At 48.9% G+C, this 17,744-nt stretch overlaps 1 protein-coding gene across 1 annotated transcript in view; it reads left to right on the forward strand.

Moving 5' to 3' along the window:
- CDC25A (cell division cycle 25A) overlaps positions 1-17,182 on the forward strand; it is a 44,579-nt gene extending 27,397 nt beyond the window's left edge. The window contains exons 3-9 of the mRNA XM_060248250.1: positions 1-100; positions 1,705-1,800; positions 2,967-3,029; positions 4,674-4,772; positions 6,060-6,190; positions 10,599-10,710; positions 15,101-17,182. The exon at positions 1-100 is cut by the window's left edge and continues 136 nt beyond it. Of these exons, the coding sequence (XP_060104233.1) occupies positions 1-100; positions 1,705-1,800; positions 2,967-3,029; positions 4,674-4,772; positions 6,060-6,190; positions 10,599-10,710; positions 15,101-15,241 (742 nt within the window). The 3' untranslated portion in view covers positions 15,242-17,182. The remainder of the gene's footprint in view (positions 101-1,704; positions 1,801-2,966; positions 3,030-4,673; positions 4,773-6,059; positions 6,191-10,598; positions 10,711-15,100) is intronic.
- Positions 17,183-17,744: the final 562 nt, after the last annotated feature.

Raw genomic sequence — 17,744 nt, forward strand, 5'->3', positions numbered from 1 at the left:
GGCTGCCCTGAAAAGAATGGAGAGATCCCAAGAAGAGAATTCATCAGGGGCCAGCAAGAAGAGGAAGAGCGCTGGTGGAACACCCTCCGAAGAACTGACGGTTGGTAGCTGAAGAACGTGGAACGGCTTCTTCCTGTGTCCTCTGAGCTCACTTGTCTTTGTGGGCATTAACCTGGGGAAGGGGCAGATAGGGAGCCCCCTTGTCTAGAGCAGCAGGTGTCGGGCCTGGACAGCTGAGGCCCTTTGCGGAGTCATGAGCGGGACTTCCCCCTGCTGTCTTTTGTGGCGGAGGCAGCTGGCATTCGCCTGAGTTCCTGGAGCAGGGCGGGGCTTGAGCATCATAAGAAGGCTTGCATATGGGTAGAAAAGAGGGCCTGGGTGACCAGGCCTTTGCCTGCTGATTCCAGATGGTGGAGAGATGCTTGAGAAGGTGCAGTCCAACTGTGTAGAACATTAACAGATCTAGTAGTATTTGTTCAGAATATTTCTGTGCTATCTCTTGAGAGTCCTGCTCGAGGTGGCTAACCGTTAGAAACTTAGGTATAAAGTGAATGCTTATGTACTTTTAAAAAAAGTGAGGTGCTTGAGCTGAAGTGTTCTTTAAGTCAGAAATCGTTCCAGGCATCTGACTTAATCTTTGCTTCCTATAGTTTAAAAACCATAACTGTAGTCCAGCCTAAGAGCCCTGTGGCGCAGAGTGGTAAAGCTGCAGCACTGTGGTCCAAGCTGTCTGCTCACGACCTGAGTTCAATCCTGGCGGAAGTTGGGTTTTCAGGCAGCCAGCTCGAGGTTGACTCAGCCTTCCATCCTTCCGAGGTCGGTCAAATGAGTCCCCAGCTTGCTGGGGGGAAAGTGTAAAAGACTGGGGAACGCAAGGGCAAACCACCCCGTAAAAAAGTCTGCCGTGAAAACGTTGTGAAAGTAACGTCACCCCAGACTCGGAAACGACTGGTGTTTGCACAGGGGACTACCTTTACCTTAAGAGCCCCGTGATGCAGAGTGGTAAAACTGCAGTACTGCAGTCAGAGCCCTCTGCTCATGACCTGAATTCAATCCCAGCAGAAGCTGGTTCAGGTAGCCAGCTCCTGGTTGACTCAGCATTCCAACCTTCCAAGGTCAGTCAAATGAGTATCCAGCTTGCTGGGGGGGTGGGGGAGTGTAGATGACTGGGGAAGGCAATTGCAAACCTCCCTGTAAAAAGTCTGCCGTGAAAACGTTGTGAAAGCAACGTCACCCCAGAGTCGGAAACGACTGGTGCTTGCACAGGGGACGACCTTTACCTTTTTACCAGTTGTTTGCAGGCATCCTTTGAAATGCACCCTGTTTCCTTCTGCTGTTCTTTGTGTGTTCCCCCCTTTTCCTTTGTGGTCCAGGGGGGTTAAAACTCAGAGAAACTGCCCCTCCCTGCCCCCTGCCCTCTTTTGTCCTCGATTCTGCTCTTTCTTCTTCTCCAGTGGGCTTCCAGCCTTCTGCTGCAGGGGAAGGCTGTTTGAAAACGTTTGGCTTCCTTGCTCTTTCGCCATTCCTTGCTTTCTGCGCCTGCTTTGTCTTTGTGCTCCCGGTCTTTCTAGCTGGTCAGCATCCTTCTTAAAGAGAAGCATTCAGAACTGAAGCTGGGCCATCTCCAAAGGAGTTAGATGTTAATGCAGCCTGAGCCTCTGCCTTGGTCGTCAGTGCCCCGTCTCTTCCTGTTTCTTTCTCCAGAGCCAGGCCCTTGTTGGGGCACCGCCGTCCTCCTCGGCCGTGATAGAGAACATCCTGGACAGCGATCCAAGGGACCTGATTGGAGACTTCTCAAAGGTAAAGGTGTGCTTTCTTCCTGCCTGCCTCTGCCCCAGGGTTCCCCATCACGGCGCCTGCTGGCCCCTTTCCTGGAGCCTCCTGAATGATTTTAGCAAGTGGGCGGGGCCAGGTGCGGTTCTTGCCCAGCAAGGCCTCTGATTGGCTGTCGGAGATTTGTTTGGTTGTGCAGCTTTTTTTTAAAATGTTGCTTTAGCAGCAGCACAAAGATCTTCTCTGTGTAATTGTAAGCAGCAGCAGCTGTTTTGCGGTTGCGGCCCCCCCCCTCACTGTGTCAGAATTGCAGAGAGGTGCCCACAGATTCAGAAAAGCTGGAGACCCCTGCTCTAACCTGTTGAACATATGAAGCTGCCTTCTACTGAATCAGCCCCTGGGTCCGTCAAAGTCAGTCTTGTCTCCTCAGACTGGCAGCGGCTCTCCAGGGTCTCAAGCTGAGGTTTTTCACACCTACTTGCCTGGACCCTTTTTAGTTGGAGATGCCGGGGATTGAACCTGGGACCTTCTGCTTACCAAGCAGATGCTCTAACACTGAGCCACCATCCCTCCCTTATCATATGAACATATGAAAATGCCTTCTACTGAATCAGACCCTCAGTCCATCTAAGTCAGTCTTGTCTACTCAGACTGGCAGCAGCTCTCCAGGGTCTCCAGCTGAGGTTTTTCATGCCTATTCGCCTGGACCCTTTTTAGTTGGAGATGCCGGGGATTGAACCTGGGACCTTCTGCTTACCAAGCAGATGCTCTAACACTGAGCTATCATCCCTCCCTTAAAGTTCCCTTCATTCCTTGTGATCATATGAACATATGAAGCTGCCTTCTACTGAATCAGACCCTCGGTCCATCTAAGTCAGTCTTGTCTACTCAGACTGGCAGCGGCTCTCCACAGTCTCAAGCTGAGGTTTTTCGTGCCTATTTGCCTGGACCCTTTTTAAAGTTGGAGATGCCGGGGATTGAACCTGGGACCTTCTGCTTACCAAGCAGATGCTCAACCACTGAGCCACCGTCCCTCCCCTGTTGGCTCTTGATGTTTTGACACAGCTAGGAAGTGAGTTTTCCTCAGGAGCTGTGAGGCCTCGTGTGCTTGCAAGCTCCCTTTGCTCTCTGCAATGCTGAGGTCGTGCGGCCAACTTACTTGCTTTAACGACGCCGTCGTTTTTTGTTTCTAGAGTTACCTTTTCCACACGGTTGATGGGAAGCATCAAGATCTGAAATACATCGACCCGGAAATGGTTAGTTTCAGGCTGTGTTCCCCTGAGTTGAGTGTCAATGTGCCTGTGTATTTTGATCACGTGAAGCTGCCTTACACTGGCTGAAACGCAGAGCCACAAGCCCGTCTCCAAGAGGAAACAGTCTTCTACCCTTGGCCCTTCTGCCATGGCGTTAGAACCTTGAAATTGATGCAGCTCTCCAATGTCTCTGGCGCTTAACATTTCCCCCGACTTCTCTGGCATTGAGGTCTTTTTAAAAATTGGATTAAACCTGATGATGTTTGTGTGTAGAGCATCTCCTCTCCCGCTGAGTCATGCCCTCCCCCCTCACTTTCATGTGGATATCAGACTTCATTTCCTTGTTTCTGGGGATGCGCTTTTTTTGCGGAGAGAAGATGATTTTGTATTTATGTCCTACCCTATACTCTGAATCTCAGAGCATTTCACAATCTCCTATATCTTCTCCCCCCACAACAGACATCCTGTGAGGTGGGTGGGGCTGAGAGGGCTCTCACAGCAGCTGCCTCTTCAAGGACAACCTCTGCTAGAACTATGGCTGACCCAAGGCCATGCTAGCAGGTGCAAGTGGAGGAGTGGGGAATCAAACCCGATTCTCCCAGATAAGAGTCTGCGTACTTAACCACTAGAAGAAGACGACTGCAGATATATACCCAGCCCTTCTCTCTGAATCAGAGTCTCAGAGCGGCTCACAATCTCCTATATATTCTCGCCCCACAACAGACACCCTGTGAGGTGGGTGGGGCTGAGAGGACTCTCACAGCAGCTGCCCTTTCAAGGACAACCTCTGCCAGAGCTATGGCTGACCCAAGGCTGTGCCAGCAGGTAGAGTGGAGGAGTGGGGAATCATACCCGGTTCTCCCAGATAAGAGTCTGCACACTTAATCACTACACCCAACTGGCTCTCTATTAGAGCTATGGCTGACCCAAGGCCATTCCAGCAGGTGCAAGTGGAGGAGTGAGGAATCAAATGTGATTCTCCCAGATAAGAGTCCAAACACTTAACCACTACACCCAACTGGCTCTCTATTAGAGCTATGGCTGACCCAAGGCCATTCCAGCTGCTGCAAGTGGAGGAGTGGGGAATCAAACCCGGTTCTACCAGATAAGAGTCTGCACACTTAACCACTACACCCAACTGGCTCTCCATTAGAGCTATAGCTGACCCAAGGCCATTCCAGCTGCTGCAAGTGGAGGAGTGGGGAATCAAACCCGGTTCTCCCAGATAAGAGTCCACGCACTTAACCACTACACCAAACTGGCTCTCTATTAGAGCTATGGCTGACCCAAGGCCATTCCAGCTGCTGCAAGTGGAGGAGTGGGGAATCAACCCCGGTTCTCCCAGATAAGAGTCCGCACACTTAACCACTGCACCAAATTGGCTCTCTTATTAGAGCTATGGCTGACCCAAGGCCATTCCAGGAGGTGCAAGTGAAGGAGTGGGGAATCAAACCCGGTTCTCCCAGATAAGAGTCTGCACACTTAACCACTGCACCAAACTGGCTCTCACTGAAGAGACACTTAAGTGGGCTCTTGTGAATAAGTAGACACTGCAGGATTTAGCTACACTGCTGTACTCGTTTAAATGAAAATAGCGGAACTGGGTCCTTGAGGGAGGTCTAATTCCTGGCTGTTTTCCCCCTTTAGATGGTTGCAGTGTTGAATGGTGGCTTCGCAAGATTCATTAAGGAATGTGTGATAATTGACTGCAGATATCCCTATGAGTATGAAGGAGGCCATATCAAGGTATTGGAAAGTTCAGAGCCATCCTGCTTAGGTTGTGGAGCAGTAAAAACATCTTGGGGTTGCCAGAGTGAATCCTGAAACCAGGCTGGCCCGTCTCGTTCTGGAAATCCACTGCTGATTAAGTTTTAGCTTGTGGCCATCTTTCAACAGCTGCCCTCATAGGACTCCTTCCGAAGGTCGGGCTTTTGGGAGGCTCATTTGATAAGGAAAGGTGGCCTAAACCATCCATCCAGTTCTGCTGTATCTTAGAGCATGATGATACTGTTGCGCGATTGTTCACAAACACCTGAGGTCTTCTGTTTTCGTCTTGGATTGCAACCTGACTTCAGAGTTGGGGAGGAGTCAGGCATATCTGTATGAAGAAAACTGCTGTTTCAGAAGGGCCATCTCTGTGCAGAGAGGCTGTACTGCTGCCAAGTATCTGCCAGTATTGTGCCAGGAGGGTGGGCTACAGATTTTCAACTGCTGTGGAATCTTCTGTGTACAACGTCAAACAATTGCTTGCTTTGTAGATCTCCTGTGCGATCCAGGGAACTGGGCAAAGGAAGCTCTGGCTCTTTCCTTCCTTCCCTGGGGGACCAGGAGGGGGAGGAGCCTCAGCCAATAGAAGGAAGAGAAGCTTGGCATAGGAGCTCTGCTGTGTGATTGGGAGAGCCTGGCAAAGCAACTCTCCCTTCCCCCTCCTCCCCAAGGGAGGGGCCTCAGCCAGTAGAGAAAATAGAGGCTTTGCTCTGTAGCTCCTGTGCGATTGAGTAAACCTGGCAAGGCAAGCTGTGATGCAGCAGGAAGCAAGAGAGAGATAGAAGGAAGCAGATGACAGCCAGTTGCTTGAGGGCCTGATAGGAGCCTTCCGGGGGCCAGATTTGGCCCCTAGGCTGCATATTTCACACCCCTGCCTGAGAGCATGATGATGCTGTTGTGTGATCATTCACAAACGCCTGAGGTTTTCTGTTTTCTTGGTCAAAGTGGGGATGGAGTGGGCTGTGCATCTTGGATTGCAACCTGACTTCAAAGCTGGGGAGGAGTAAGGCGTATGTGTATGAAGAAAACTGTTTCAGAATGGCCATCTCTGTGCAGAGAGGTCGTATCTGCCAGTATTGTGCCAGGAGGGTGCCATCTGTTGTCATCAGGGTGGGGTGTAGAGGGTGGGCTACAGCTTTTCAACTGCTATGGAATCTTCTGTGTACAGTGTCAAGCACGCTGCAGTATTTGATGAAACATGACCCAGTTGCCACCATGCCGTAATACCCCAGCTCTGCCAGCTAACCAATTACCCGTCCTTCTCAGGGTGCTATAAACCTCCACATGGAAGAGGATGTGGAAGACTTCTTGCTGAAAAAGCCCATTGTGTCATCCGACAACAGGAGAGTGATTGTCGTTTTCCACTGCGAGTTCTCATCGGAGCGGGGACCTCGGATGTGAGTTGCACAAATGTGCCATCTGATTTATTGCTTTATGGTTTTAGACTTTTAACTGCTGTTGATTGTTTTTATCTTTCTGTTATTCTGTAATTTCATAACTATTGTACATTGTCCAGAGCCAGGCATAAGCTGAGATGGGTGATCCTAATAATAATAATAATGACCCCTCTTCAGAGACTAGCACCTTTGCCGGATGCCCATCAGCTCCTCCATAGAAATTAAAAATGTCTGGAAATTTAGAAATTTGGGGACTTTTTTTGGCCACTGTGTGACACAGAGTGTTGGACTGGAGGGGCCATTGGCCTTATCCAACAGGGCTTCTCTTATGTTCTTATGTGACACAGAGTGTTGGACAGGAGGGGCCACTGGCCTGATCCAACAGGGCTTCTCTTATGTTCTTATGTGACACAGAGTGTTGGACTGGAGGGACCATTGGCCTGATCCAACAGGGCTTCTCTTATGTTCTTATGTGACACAGAGTGTTGGACTGGAGGGGCCACTGGCCTGATCCAACAGGGCTTCTCTTATGTTCTTATGTGACACAGAGTGTTGGGCTGGAGGGGCCATTGGCCTGATCCAACATGGCTTCTCTCATGTTCTTATGTGACACAGAGTGTTGGGCTGGAGGGGCCATTGGCCTGATCCAACATGGCTTCTCTCATGTTCTTATGTGACACAGAGTGTTGGACTGGATGGGCCGTTGGCCTGATCCAACATGTTTTCTCTCATGTTCTTATGTGACACAGAGTGTTGGACTGGATGGGCCGTTGGCCTGATACAACATGGCTTCTCTCATGTTCTTATGTGACACAGAGTGTTGGACTGGATGGGCCATTGGCCTGATCCAACATGGCTTCTCTCATGTTCTTATGTGACACAGAGTGTTGGACTGGATGGGCCACTGGCCTGATCCAACATGGCTTCTCTCATGTTCTTATGTGACACAGAGTGTTGGACTGGATGGGCCATTGGCCTGATCCAACATGGCTTCTCTTATGTTCTTATGTGACACAGAGTGTTGGACTGGAGGGGCCATTGGCCTGATCCAACATGGCTTCTTTTATGTTCTTATGTGACACAGAGTGCTGGACTGGATGGGCCATTGGCCTGATGCAACAGGGCTTCTCATGTTCTTATGTGACACAGAGTGTTGGACTGGAGGGGCCATTGGCCTGATCCAACAGGGCTTCTCTTATGTTCTTGTGTGACACAGAGTGTTGGACTGGAGGGGCCATTGGCCTGATCCAACAGGGCTTCTCTCATGTTCTTATGTGACACAGAGTGTTGGACTGGATGGGCCATTGGCCTGATCCAACAGGGCTTCTCTCATGTTCTTATGTGACACAGAGTGTTGGACTGGATGGGCCATTGGCCTGATCCAATATGGCTTCTCTCATGTTCTTATGTGACACAGAGTGTTGGACTGGATGGGCCACTGGCCTGATCCAACATGGCTTCTCTCATGTTCTTATGTGACACAGAGTGTTGGACTGGATGGGCCATTGGCCTGATCCAACATGGCTTCTCTTATGTTCTTATGTGACACAGAGTGTTGGACTGGAGGGGCCATTGGCCTGATCCAACATGGCTTCTTTTATGTTCTTATGTGACACAGAGTGCTGGACTGGATGGGCCATTGGCCTGATGCAACAGGGCTTCTCATGTTCTTATGTGACACAGAGTGTTGGACTGGAGGGGCCATTGGCCTGATCCAACAGGGCTTCTCTTATGTTCTTGTGTGACACAGAGTGTTGGACTGGATGGGCCATTGACCTGATCCAACAGGGCTTCTCTTACGTTCTTATGTCACAGAATGTTGGACTGGATGGGCCATTGGCCTGATCCAGCAGGGCTTCTCTTATGTTCTTATGTGACACAGAGTGTTGGACTGGATGGGCCTTTGGCCTGATCCAGCAGGGCTTCTCTTATGTTCTTGTGTGACACAGAGTGTTGGACTGGATGGGCCTTTGGCCTGATCCAACAGGGCTTCTCTTACGTTCTTATGTCACAGAATGTTGGACTGGATGGGCCATTGGCCTGATCCAGCAGGGCTTCTCTTATGTTCTTATGTGACACAGAGTGTTGGACTGGATGGGCCTTTGGCCTGATCCAGCATGGCTTCTCTTATGTGACACAGAGTGTTGGACTGGAGGGGCCACTGGCCTGATCCAACAGGGCTTCTCTTATGTGGCACAGAGTGTTGGACTGGAGGGGCCACTGGCCTGATCCAACAGGGCTTCTCTTCTGTTCTTATGTGACACAGAGTGTTGGACTGGATGGGCCATTGGCCTGATCCAACATGGCTTCTCTTATGTTCTTATGTGACACAGAGTGTTGGACTGGAGGGGCCACTGGCCTGATCCAACATGGCTTCTCTTATGTTCTTATGTGACACAGAGTGTTGGACTGGATGGGCCATTGGCCTGATCCAACAGGGCTTCTCTTATGTTCTTATGTGACACAGAGTGTTGGACTGGATGGGCCTTTGGCCTGATCCAGCATGGCTTCTGTTATGTTCTTAGGTTCTTAAGTCATGGTGAAAATCAATTTACTTCCAGAAACTTAGTGGGAAAAACTAAAGACTTTGCAGTGCCTTTATAACACACCAAAGCCCATCTTGCTGCTTTAATTATACGGAATGCACAGGTTATCCCTTATTTGGCTTATTTATGGAATTTAAGGAATCACATGAAGCCGCCTCTTGCTGACTCAGACCCTCAGTGCATCGAAGTCAGTATTGTCCATTCAGACTGGCAGCAGCTCACCATGTTCTCGGGGCAGAGGTCTTTCCCATCACCTCCTGCCTGGTCCGTTCAGCTGCAGGTGCTGGGGACTGAACCCAGAAACCTCTGTATGCGAAGCAGAGGCCATATCATTGAGCCGCAGCCCCTTGCCACTATGCCAAATACTTGGGAGAGCTGCAAAAAGCTCCTGTGCCACTTAGTGCCCATCTTTTAATTTTCAGCACCAAAGAAGAAAGAGAAAGAGAGATTTGAAATAAGAAAACAAAAAGGCCGTAGTTAGCGAAATTAAATTACAGTCACAGTCAGTTACCAGCATACTTTGGATATCCTGTTAAACTTTAGAACATTGAAATCACTGAGCACTTGAATAATGACGGGCAGCCTTGTAGGGAAGTCAGCTCTCTGTGGGTGCCCTTAGCTCAGGCTGTTTCGTGCTCTCTGGGTTGAACTAATCACCTAACGTGCCTGGAAACAAAGCAGACACAAGTGAAATGAGTTGAGAGCCAGTCCGGTGTAGTAGTTAACCAGGTTTGATTCCCAACTCCTCCACTTGCAGCTGCTGGAATGGCCTTGGGTCAGCCATAGCTCTTGCAAAGGTTGTTCTTGAAAGGGCAGCTGCTGGGAGAGCTCTCTCAGCCCCACCCGCCACACAGGGGGAGAAGATATAGGAGATTGTAAGCTGCTCTGAGTCCTTGATTCAGGGAGAAGGGCGGGGTATAAATCTGTAGTCATCCTCTTCTAGTGGTTAAGTGTGCAGAGACTCTTATCTGGGAGAACCGGGTTTGATTCCCAACTCCTCCCCTTGCAGCAGCTGGAATGGTCTTGGGTCAGCCATAGCTCTAATAGAGAGCCAGTTGGGTGTAGTGGCTAAGTGCACAGACTCTTATCTGGGAGAACTGGGTTTGATTCCCCACTCCTCCACTTGCAGCTGCTGGAATGGCCTTGGGTCAGCCAAAGCTCTAATAGAGAGCCAGTTGGTGGATGTAGTGATGAAGTGCACGGACTCTTATCTGAGAGAACCGGGTTTGATTCCCCACTCCTCCACTTGCACCCGCTGGAATGGCCTTGGGTCAGCCATAGCTCTAATAGAGAGCCAGTTGGTGGATGTAGTGATGAAGTGCACGGACTCTTATCTGAGAGAACCGGGTTTGATTCCCCACTCCCCCACTTGCACCTGCTGGAATGGCCTTGGGTCAGCCATAGCTCTAATAGAGAGCCAGTTGGTGGATGTAGTGATGAAGTGCACGGACTCTTATCTGAGAGAACCGGGTTTGATTCCCCACTCCTCCACTTGCACCTGCTGGAATGGCCTTGGGTCAGCCATAGCTCTGGCAGAGGTTGTCCTTGAAAGTGCAGCTCCTGGGAGAGCCCTCTCAGCTCCACCCACTCACAGGGCGTCTGTTGTGGGGGGAGAAGATATAGGAGATTGTAATCCGCTCTGAGTCCCTGATTCAGAGAGAAGGGCGGGGTATAAATCCAATATCATCATCTTCTCTGTCAAGGTAATGTGTCACCTGCAGGTCAGAGTGACCGGTGGTCTGTTCTGGACCAGTTAGTCCCGCCTGTTCTCCAAGGGAGTCCCATATCAAGTGCCAACCTGCATGTGGATAATTTGCTGGAAGAATGAATGCTTTCTCCCTTGCTCCCCCTCCCCCAAACAGGTGCCGGTTTGTGAGGGAGAGAGACCGGCTGGGCAATGAGTACCCCCATCTGCATTACCCTGAGCTGTACGTCCTGAAAGGGGGCTACAAGGACTTCTTCTTAAAATGCAGGGTAAGTGTCGTTTGATTTACCGTAGCTAACAGTTCTTGTCAGTTGCTTCTCGTAGAATCCTAGAGTTGGAAGGGTCCTCCAGGGTCATCTAGTCCAACCCCCTGCGCAATGCAGGAAACTCACAAATACCTCCTCGTAAATTCACAGAATCGTCATTGCATTCTCATGTGTGTTGTTGGCTCAATCTTTGTACCCCGTCCCTTTCTCCAGTGCACTCTGGCTGAGACGCCTAGTCTCTCTCCTGGTCCCACTTTATCCTCACACCTTGAAGGGGGGGAAGGCCGGGCTCTGAGAGATAGTGTCTTGGCTGAGCAGATATTTTAATTGGAGCCTTGATCTTTCCCATGTGTTGTGTGTCTTTCCTAAATGGCATCTCTTCTTGGCAAGAGATTAGTGACTCGGACTGATTTTTTTTATGTTAAAACAATTTTATTTGGTAACATATGGTAACAAATTATATTTCTTGCATCATTAATAATTTCTTTTATCTGTCCCATATATTACTTTCTACCCACTCCTCCCCCCGTCAGTCAGTCAGTCAGTCAGTTTATTGCAGCTCTAGGCCAATCAACAACAACAACACAACTCATCAATAACAGTACAACACAACACCAAGCTAAAATATAACATAACAATATAACAATACTCCTCCCCCCGTTACTTGACCCCCGCTGGTGGTATTTACTTAAAGTACTAATGTTTAAAGGTACCCTTAACTAATAAAAACAAAAAAGTTAATATTCTTTTTTCTAAGACTTAATCATAGTCAAAAATTGCCAAATGTCCTTTTATTTTCCACTCTTTTTCTACATATCTTCTGAACTTTTTCCACTCCATCTTAAAAACTTCTAAATCATGGTCTCTTAAAATTCTTGTTAATTTGTCCATTTAATTCCATGTCATAACTGCCCCTCTGCTGAACTCGGAAATTGCAGCTGGTCCAGAATGCCGCGGCCCGGCTGTTATCGGGCCTCCCAAGATGGGGGCACATTCGGCCGGGTCTTTGGGCTTTGCACTGGCTTCCAATAATATACCAAGTCCGGTACAAGGTGCTGGTTATTACCTTTAAAGCCCTATATGGCCTGGGACCTGCCTACCTGAAGGACCGTCTCTCCCCACATGTTCCCCAGAGAGTACTGAGGTCGGGAACTCAAAACCTTCTCGCTATCCCTGGGCCAAAAGAAGCCCGCCTTAAATCGACAAGGGACAGGGCCTTTTCTGTTATGGCCCCTATATGGTGGAACCAGCTACCGGAGGGGGTGAGGGCCCTGCGGAACCTTATTCAGTTCCGCAGGGCCTGTAAGACAACCCTCTTCCGGCTAGCTTACACCTAACTGATATGGGAAACAAATGTAGCTTACTAGATTCTTGCTATTTATACTGTTATAAGGTTTGATGTTTTAAGGTTTTAAATGTTTTGACTATTTTAACTGCTTATATATTTAAATGTTAATTCAAATTTTGTTTTATTATCTGTTGTGAGCCGCCCTGGGCCATCTTGTGGGAAGGCGGGATATAAATCATAAATAAAATAAATAAATAAATAAATAACTTTTACAATCCCATTTCTCTGGTATTTTTTCTTGCTTCCACAACTGCGCATATAATGTCCTAGCTGCTGAAAGCAAGTACCAAATTATAGTTCTATCTTCTTTTGGAAATTTTTCCATTTGTAATCCCAACAGAAAAGTCTCTGCAACTTTCTTAAATTCATATCCCAAGATCCTAGAAATTTCTTGTTGAATCATCTGCCAATACTTTTTTGCTCTTTCACAAGTCCACCACATATGGTAGAAAGAACCTTCATGTTTTTTACATTTCCAACATCTGCCTGGCATCTTATTATTCATCTTCGCCAATTTCTTAGGAGTCATATACCATCTATACATAATAATAATAAAATAATAATAAAATTTTATTTATATCCTGCCCTCCCCGCCGAAGCGGGCTCAGGGCGGCTAACAACATTTTCACATAGTTATACATAATACTATGACGCGTCGAAAGCTTCATAGAGTTCTTCCACAAATATTCCCAAATTTCCATCTGTATTTCTTTATTTACATTAATTGCCCACTTAATCATTTGAGATTTCACGACTTCATCTTCCGTAGTCCGTTTTAAAAGTCATTTTAATCTCTGAGAAAAATAGGCAGTAGGCATTAAATTGCCCTCCACTACCCCGAGCAGAAGCCCCAGCCTGCTTCCCTTCTGAGAAGCAATTCAGCTCGCCATTTTCCAGCCCCAGAAGTCGACTCGGACTGATTTTTGAGTCCTCGTGAAGGAGAACAGAATGGGTTTGGGTTTGTATCTCCCCTCTCCCCCGTGAACTTCCTTGGTACTCCTGTGGAATGACAGGTGGCTTCTCTCATGCGGATCTTAACAAGGAAACCCAGCTTGACTTCCTTTGCACTGCTGCCTGCTGCTTTTTGGATGACCCTAGTTTGGTGACGTTAAGAGCCTCGTGTCGCAGAGTGGAAAAGCTGCAGTACTTCAGTCCAAGCTCTGCTCACGAACTGAGTTCAATCCCTGGCGGAAGCTGGGTTTTCAGGTAGCCGGCTCCAGGTTGACTCAGCCTTCCATCCTTCCAAGGTCGATCAAAGGAGTCCCCAGCTTGCTGGGGGGAAAGCTTAGACGACTGGGGAAGGCAATGGCAAACCACCCTGTAAAAAGTCGGCCATGAAAACGTTGTGAAAGCAACGTCACCCCAGAGTTGGAAATGACTGGTGCTTGTACCTTTTTGGTTTAGTGACATGAGGAGGACCCCAGGCTGAATCTCTGCCATGTCCAGTTTTAAAAAGGCTATTTGGTATCAGGCTCTGGAACGGTCTCTGGCCTCTGAGTTCTGGGGAGGAAGGTACTGGCTTAGATGGACCAGTGACCTCACTTGAAATGGTGCTCCACATATTCAAACAGCCGCTGCAAACAGTGCTCCCAGTTTCAGAAGCTGAGAAACTGCTTGGATGTCCTGTCCGCGGGGTAGCTTTTAGGCAGCTTTGCAAATAGCTGAATGAAATTTAGTGTCAGAAACGGCATCATGGAGCTACCAGCAAATTCAAAGCGCAGAGAAACAATGTATGATTTCTTTGCCTATCCAAAAAAGACACTGCAACGGCCAGGAAGAGAAGCGGCTGAGTAGATTCTGCCCATCGGGGGGGAGGGGGGGCGCATTGAAGGTCAGAGTTAGCAGTTGCCTCTTACTTCAGATCATATGAACATATGAAGCTGCCTTATACTGAATCAGACCCTTGGTCCATCAAAGTCAGTATTGTCTACTTAGACTGGCAGCGGCTCTCCAGGGTCTCAAGCTGAGGTTTTTCACACCTATTTGCCTAGACCCTTTTTTGGAGATGTGGGGGATTGAACCTGGGACCTTCTGCTTCCCAAGCAGATGCTCTGTCACTGAGCCACTGTCCCTCACCGTGAATCAAACCTGCATACTCTGGTCATCTTTGGAAGCCCTGCTCCTAACATCTGAAGCTAGATGGATGGCAACCTAAGAAAGGGCCTTTTCGGTCATGGCACCAGAACTTTGGAACTCACTCTCCAGAGAGGTTCACCTGTCTCCCTCTGCTGGTGTCTTCTGACAACAGATGAAGACTTTTTTGTTTCATCTGGCACACACGCCCTTCCCCAAGAATGATTACTGAACCTCCATCCAGTGTTATTTGTTTGTGTTTTTTAATCACATTATTTTGTATATTTTGTAAAAAAATTATTATTTGTATACAAATAAAATTTTACCTTACCTATTTTAACTGCCATTTTAATTGCTCAGTTGTTGTTTTTTTTTAATAAAAAACCCCCAAGAAATTTTATTAGGAAGAATAAATCAAAATACAACTTTAAAAATACATTGTTAGTGGGACAACATTACATCACTATCAATAAGGCAACGTACAAATACGTATAATGTGAAGATTTTTTTTGTACACATTGAAATAAAGTCGAACCAGATGGTCAGTTGCTCGAATGTTTTTAATGTTTTTCTGTGGACTCTGGTTGGGTGGAAAGGTGACACAAAAGTCTTTTAAACAAACAAGATTTACTAAGCAGATTTAGTCCAGTGAGTAGCTAGAGGGTTCCCCGTTCTGCCGCTTTTGGGGGTGCAGCCATTGGCACTGAGGACCTGTTGAGATTTCCCCCTGGTAGCCTAGAAGAGACGGCGGGCCTGTTCAGGAAGAGAAGCAGGTGACCTCCATAGTCTGAAAGAGATGCCCAGCAGGGCCTGCCGCCGAGGGTTTGCAAGAGGGCCAGTAGCAAAGATTTCTCCCTTTTGGTTGATGGTAGAGTGGGGTGGGGTGAGGTGAGAACATCAGAGAAGCCACGTTGACTCAGCCCATTCCGTCTGTCTGTCTTGCTATCTCTAAGACTTGTTGCTTCTCTCCAGAGCTTCTGTGAGCCGCAGGGCTATCGCCCGATGCACCATGAAGACTTCAGGGAAGACCTGAGGAAGTTCCGCACAAAGAGTCGGACGTGGGCAGGCGAGAAGAGCAAAAGGGAAATGTACAGCCGCCTGAAGAAGCTCTGAGATCTCTCCGTGGGGCAGCCGGATTCCACTCGCCTGCTAAGGGGGCAACGGGAGGATGCAAGCTGGCTTGTTGCCTTTGCCCTGCAGACCATGGAACTCAATTCACTCCTTGCCTGGCCTTTGCCTGGCTACATACTGAATCCCTTCTGGCCAGGCTATGTGGGAGCGCTTGGCTCGCCCACCCTGCAGGCCTGGGCCCCGTTGACAGTCCATCCGTGAATCCGCGGCATTCGTGGCCCTCTTGAGACAATCCGTGTAGGTGGAGCTTCCGTGGCAGCCCTTCCGTTTCTTCTAGAGTATTAACCGCAAGGTTTTAGTGTGTGTGTGCGTGCGTGCATGTGTGTTAAAAGCGTCCTTTTAAAAATTTTAGTACAGTCAAGTGAAGCTAATTTACGGCTGCGGCGTACCTGGGTTGCTTCAAGGCTTCTTTCTGGGTAGAGCGCCACCAGGAGGAGGCTGAGGGAATCCACCCAGCTGCAGCTGATTTATTTAATGTCCTTTTATGCAATTAAGTGTGGGGGGGAAGGCAAGCGAGAAAGCCAGGGTCGTTTTTGCTCAGAGCTTCGAGGTGTGCTGGATGAAGCCTGCTTGCAGTCTTAAGGGGAAGCAGTTTCTTGTCATATCTTTATCACTCCTCCTCTGACCCGGTTGTCTTTGGGCTTGGTCTTAACAGCTTCCGAAGCAAAACCATTGGTGGTCTTTGAATGGACACAGCCAGTGTTCTTGTGGGTGTGTCAGGCTAGCCCCTGTAGCGGCAGGCAGGTTTTCAAACATCCTCACCCCCAAACAGAGCTGTATTTATTCTTCCGGGAGGTGTTGCCACAGCATGCTCCTGGAAGGCGAGCCTGGGCTTGGACCAATCACGGTGCTGTTTTCAGTCACACTTAAACCAAGGCTCCTTAGGCCCCTCCAATCTCTGTGACTGCTTTTGTCCACTCCTGCGTGCCGTTGTGGAGAGTTGAGGTGATGTCAGTGGGCTTTTCTCAGCTAATGAGATTTTCAGAAGTAAGTAACTGAATCCGAGGGAAGTAGTAGTCTCAGCATCTGAGACTCATGGGGCTCCCCTTGAAGTCTTTTGTCCAGAAGAAGTCCATAATCGACGAACTGGCCTCGGCCTGGCCGTGTCTTGCATCCGAGTGAGATTGCAATGGCGTGTGTAGCTGTTACCAGGGGCTGAATCCTCAACCCCCTGAATCCTCTGTGAACTTTCGTAGGTGCCTGGCCAGGAATCCCATTAGATGCCCTTGAGTTCTGGTGTTGTGTGTCTCAATATTACAAATCCTCTTAAGGTGGAAACGGTTAGGGTGGGTTTTAAGGGTGGGGGGGGGGCAGAGAACACCCAGTATTGTAAATTTCGCTTTCCTCAAAGGCCCACCGCTGTTTGTTCTGTCTGTGGTTTTTACAACCAAAGGGCAAAATGAACAAGAAATTACTGCTGGCGGCTTATGGCCTAAACCTGGTTAGGAGGAAATGGTTAGATGACCCATGTGCGCCTTGGCTTCGTGCCCTTTGGCAGAACTTGCCTCCCGTGGCTTGTTTGCCTTGACCCCCCCCCCCCCCGACCCGAGATGCGCTTGGGAGGAAAACTTGGGGCTTCGATTGTCCGAGGAGCCTCGCTGACGTCCCGGTTTCCGTCCTCCTTCCTGCCTGGGGTGGAACATTCTACGGCTGCCTTGCTGGCTTCGCCCTGGGAATGCTCCCCAAAGTGCTTTCCCCGCCTCTTCAGCATGCGCTTCCAAGAATTCAGGGGTCAGCGTTTCTTCTCGTTGCCATTTCTTTTTTTTTTAATTCAGCAATGACGTTTGCCAAAGGCTCTTATCCGAAGCAAAGGGAGGGGAAACCTGCTTTTAATGTATTGTGAATGTCTTGGACAGGAGGAGGAGGCGAAAGGCCTTGGCTTGAATCCATCGGGCCCAGGAAATAAATTGCCCAATACCCAAAGTGTGTCGTGCTTTCCGTCCCTGTGTTGCTCTAAGTACAGCTGTTTCCGCTAGGAAGGGGAAGCCCCCTGCAGCCGGCTGCCCCGACCTTGAGTCTGTTGCACTAAGAAGCGTATTGTCCATCTTTCAGGACCGGCACATTTTCTCCCCGGTGAAGACCCAAAGCAGCTTACATCGTTCTCCTGTACTCAGGTTTACCCTCACAGCATCTGTGCGGTAGGTTAGCTTCTGGGGCCCAAGCAAGATTTCGTGGCACAAACCCGGGATTCAAACCTGGGTCTCCCAGATCTTAGTCTGACACCCTTAACCCCTCACCTCACCATGAGAGATACCGCCAGCAAATACGGAACTGAAGTGATGATCAAGGGCATGGTTCTCACGCAGTGGCAAAAGTCCTCTTTAACCAGGGAGACATAGCTAGTCAGAGAGGAACCTCCACATTCAAGAGGCACTGATGCTCTGAGTCCCAGAGACAGGAGGCAACCTCAGGGGGAAAGGTCTGGGCCACTTTTGTTGCCTGTCCAAGAGGAACTGGCTGGCCACTGTGGGAGACAGGATGCTGG

This window comes from Heteronotia binoei, chromosome 10 (assembly GCF_032191835.1).
Source record: "Heteronotia binoei isolate CCM8104 ecotype False Entrance Well chromosome 10, APGP_CSIRO_Hbin_v1, whole genome shotgun sequence".
In the NCBI taxonomy this organism is placed as follows: domain Eukaryota; kingdom Metazoa; phylum Chordata; class Lepidosauria; order Squamata; family Gekkonidae; genus Heteronotia; species Heteronotia binoei.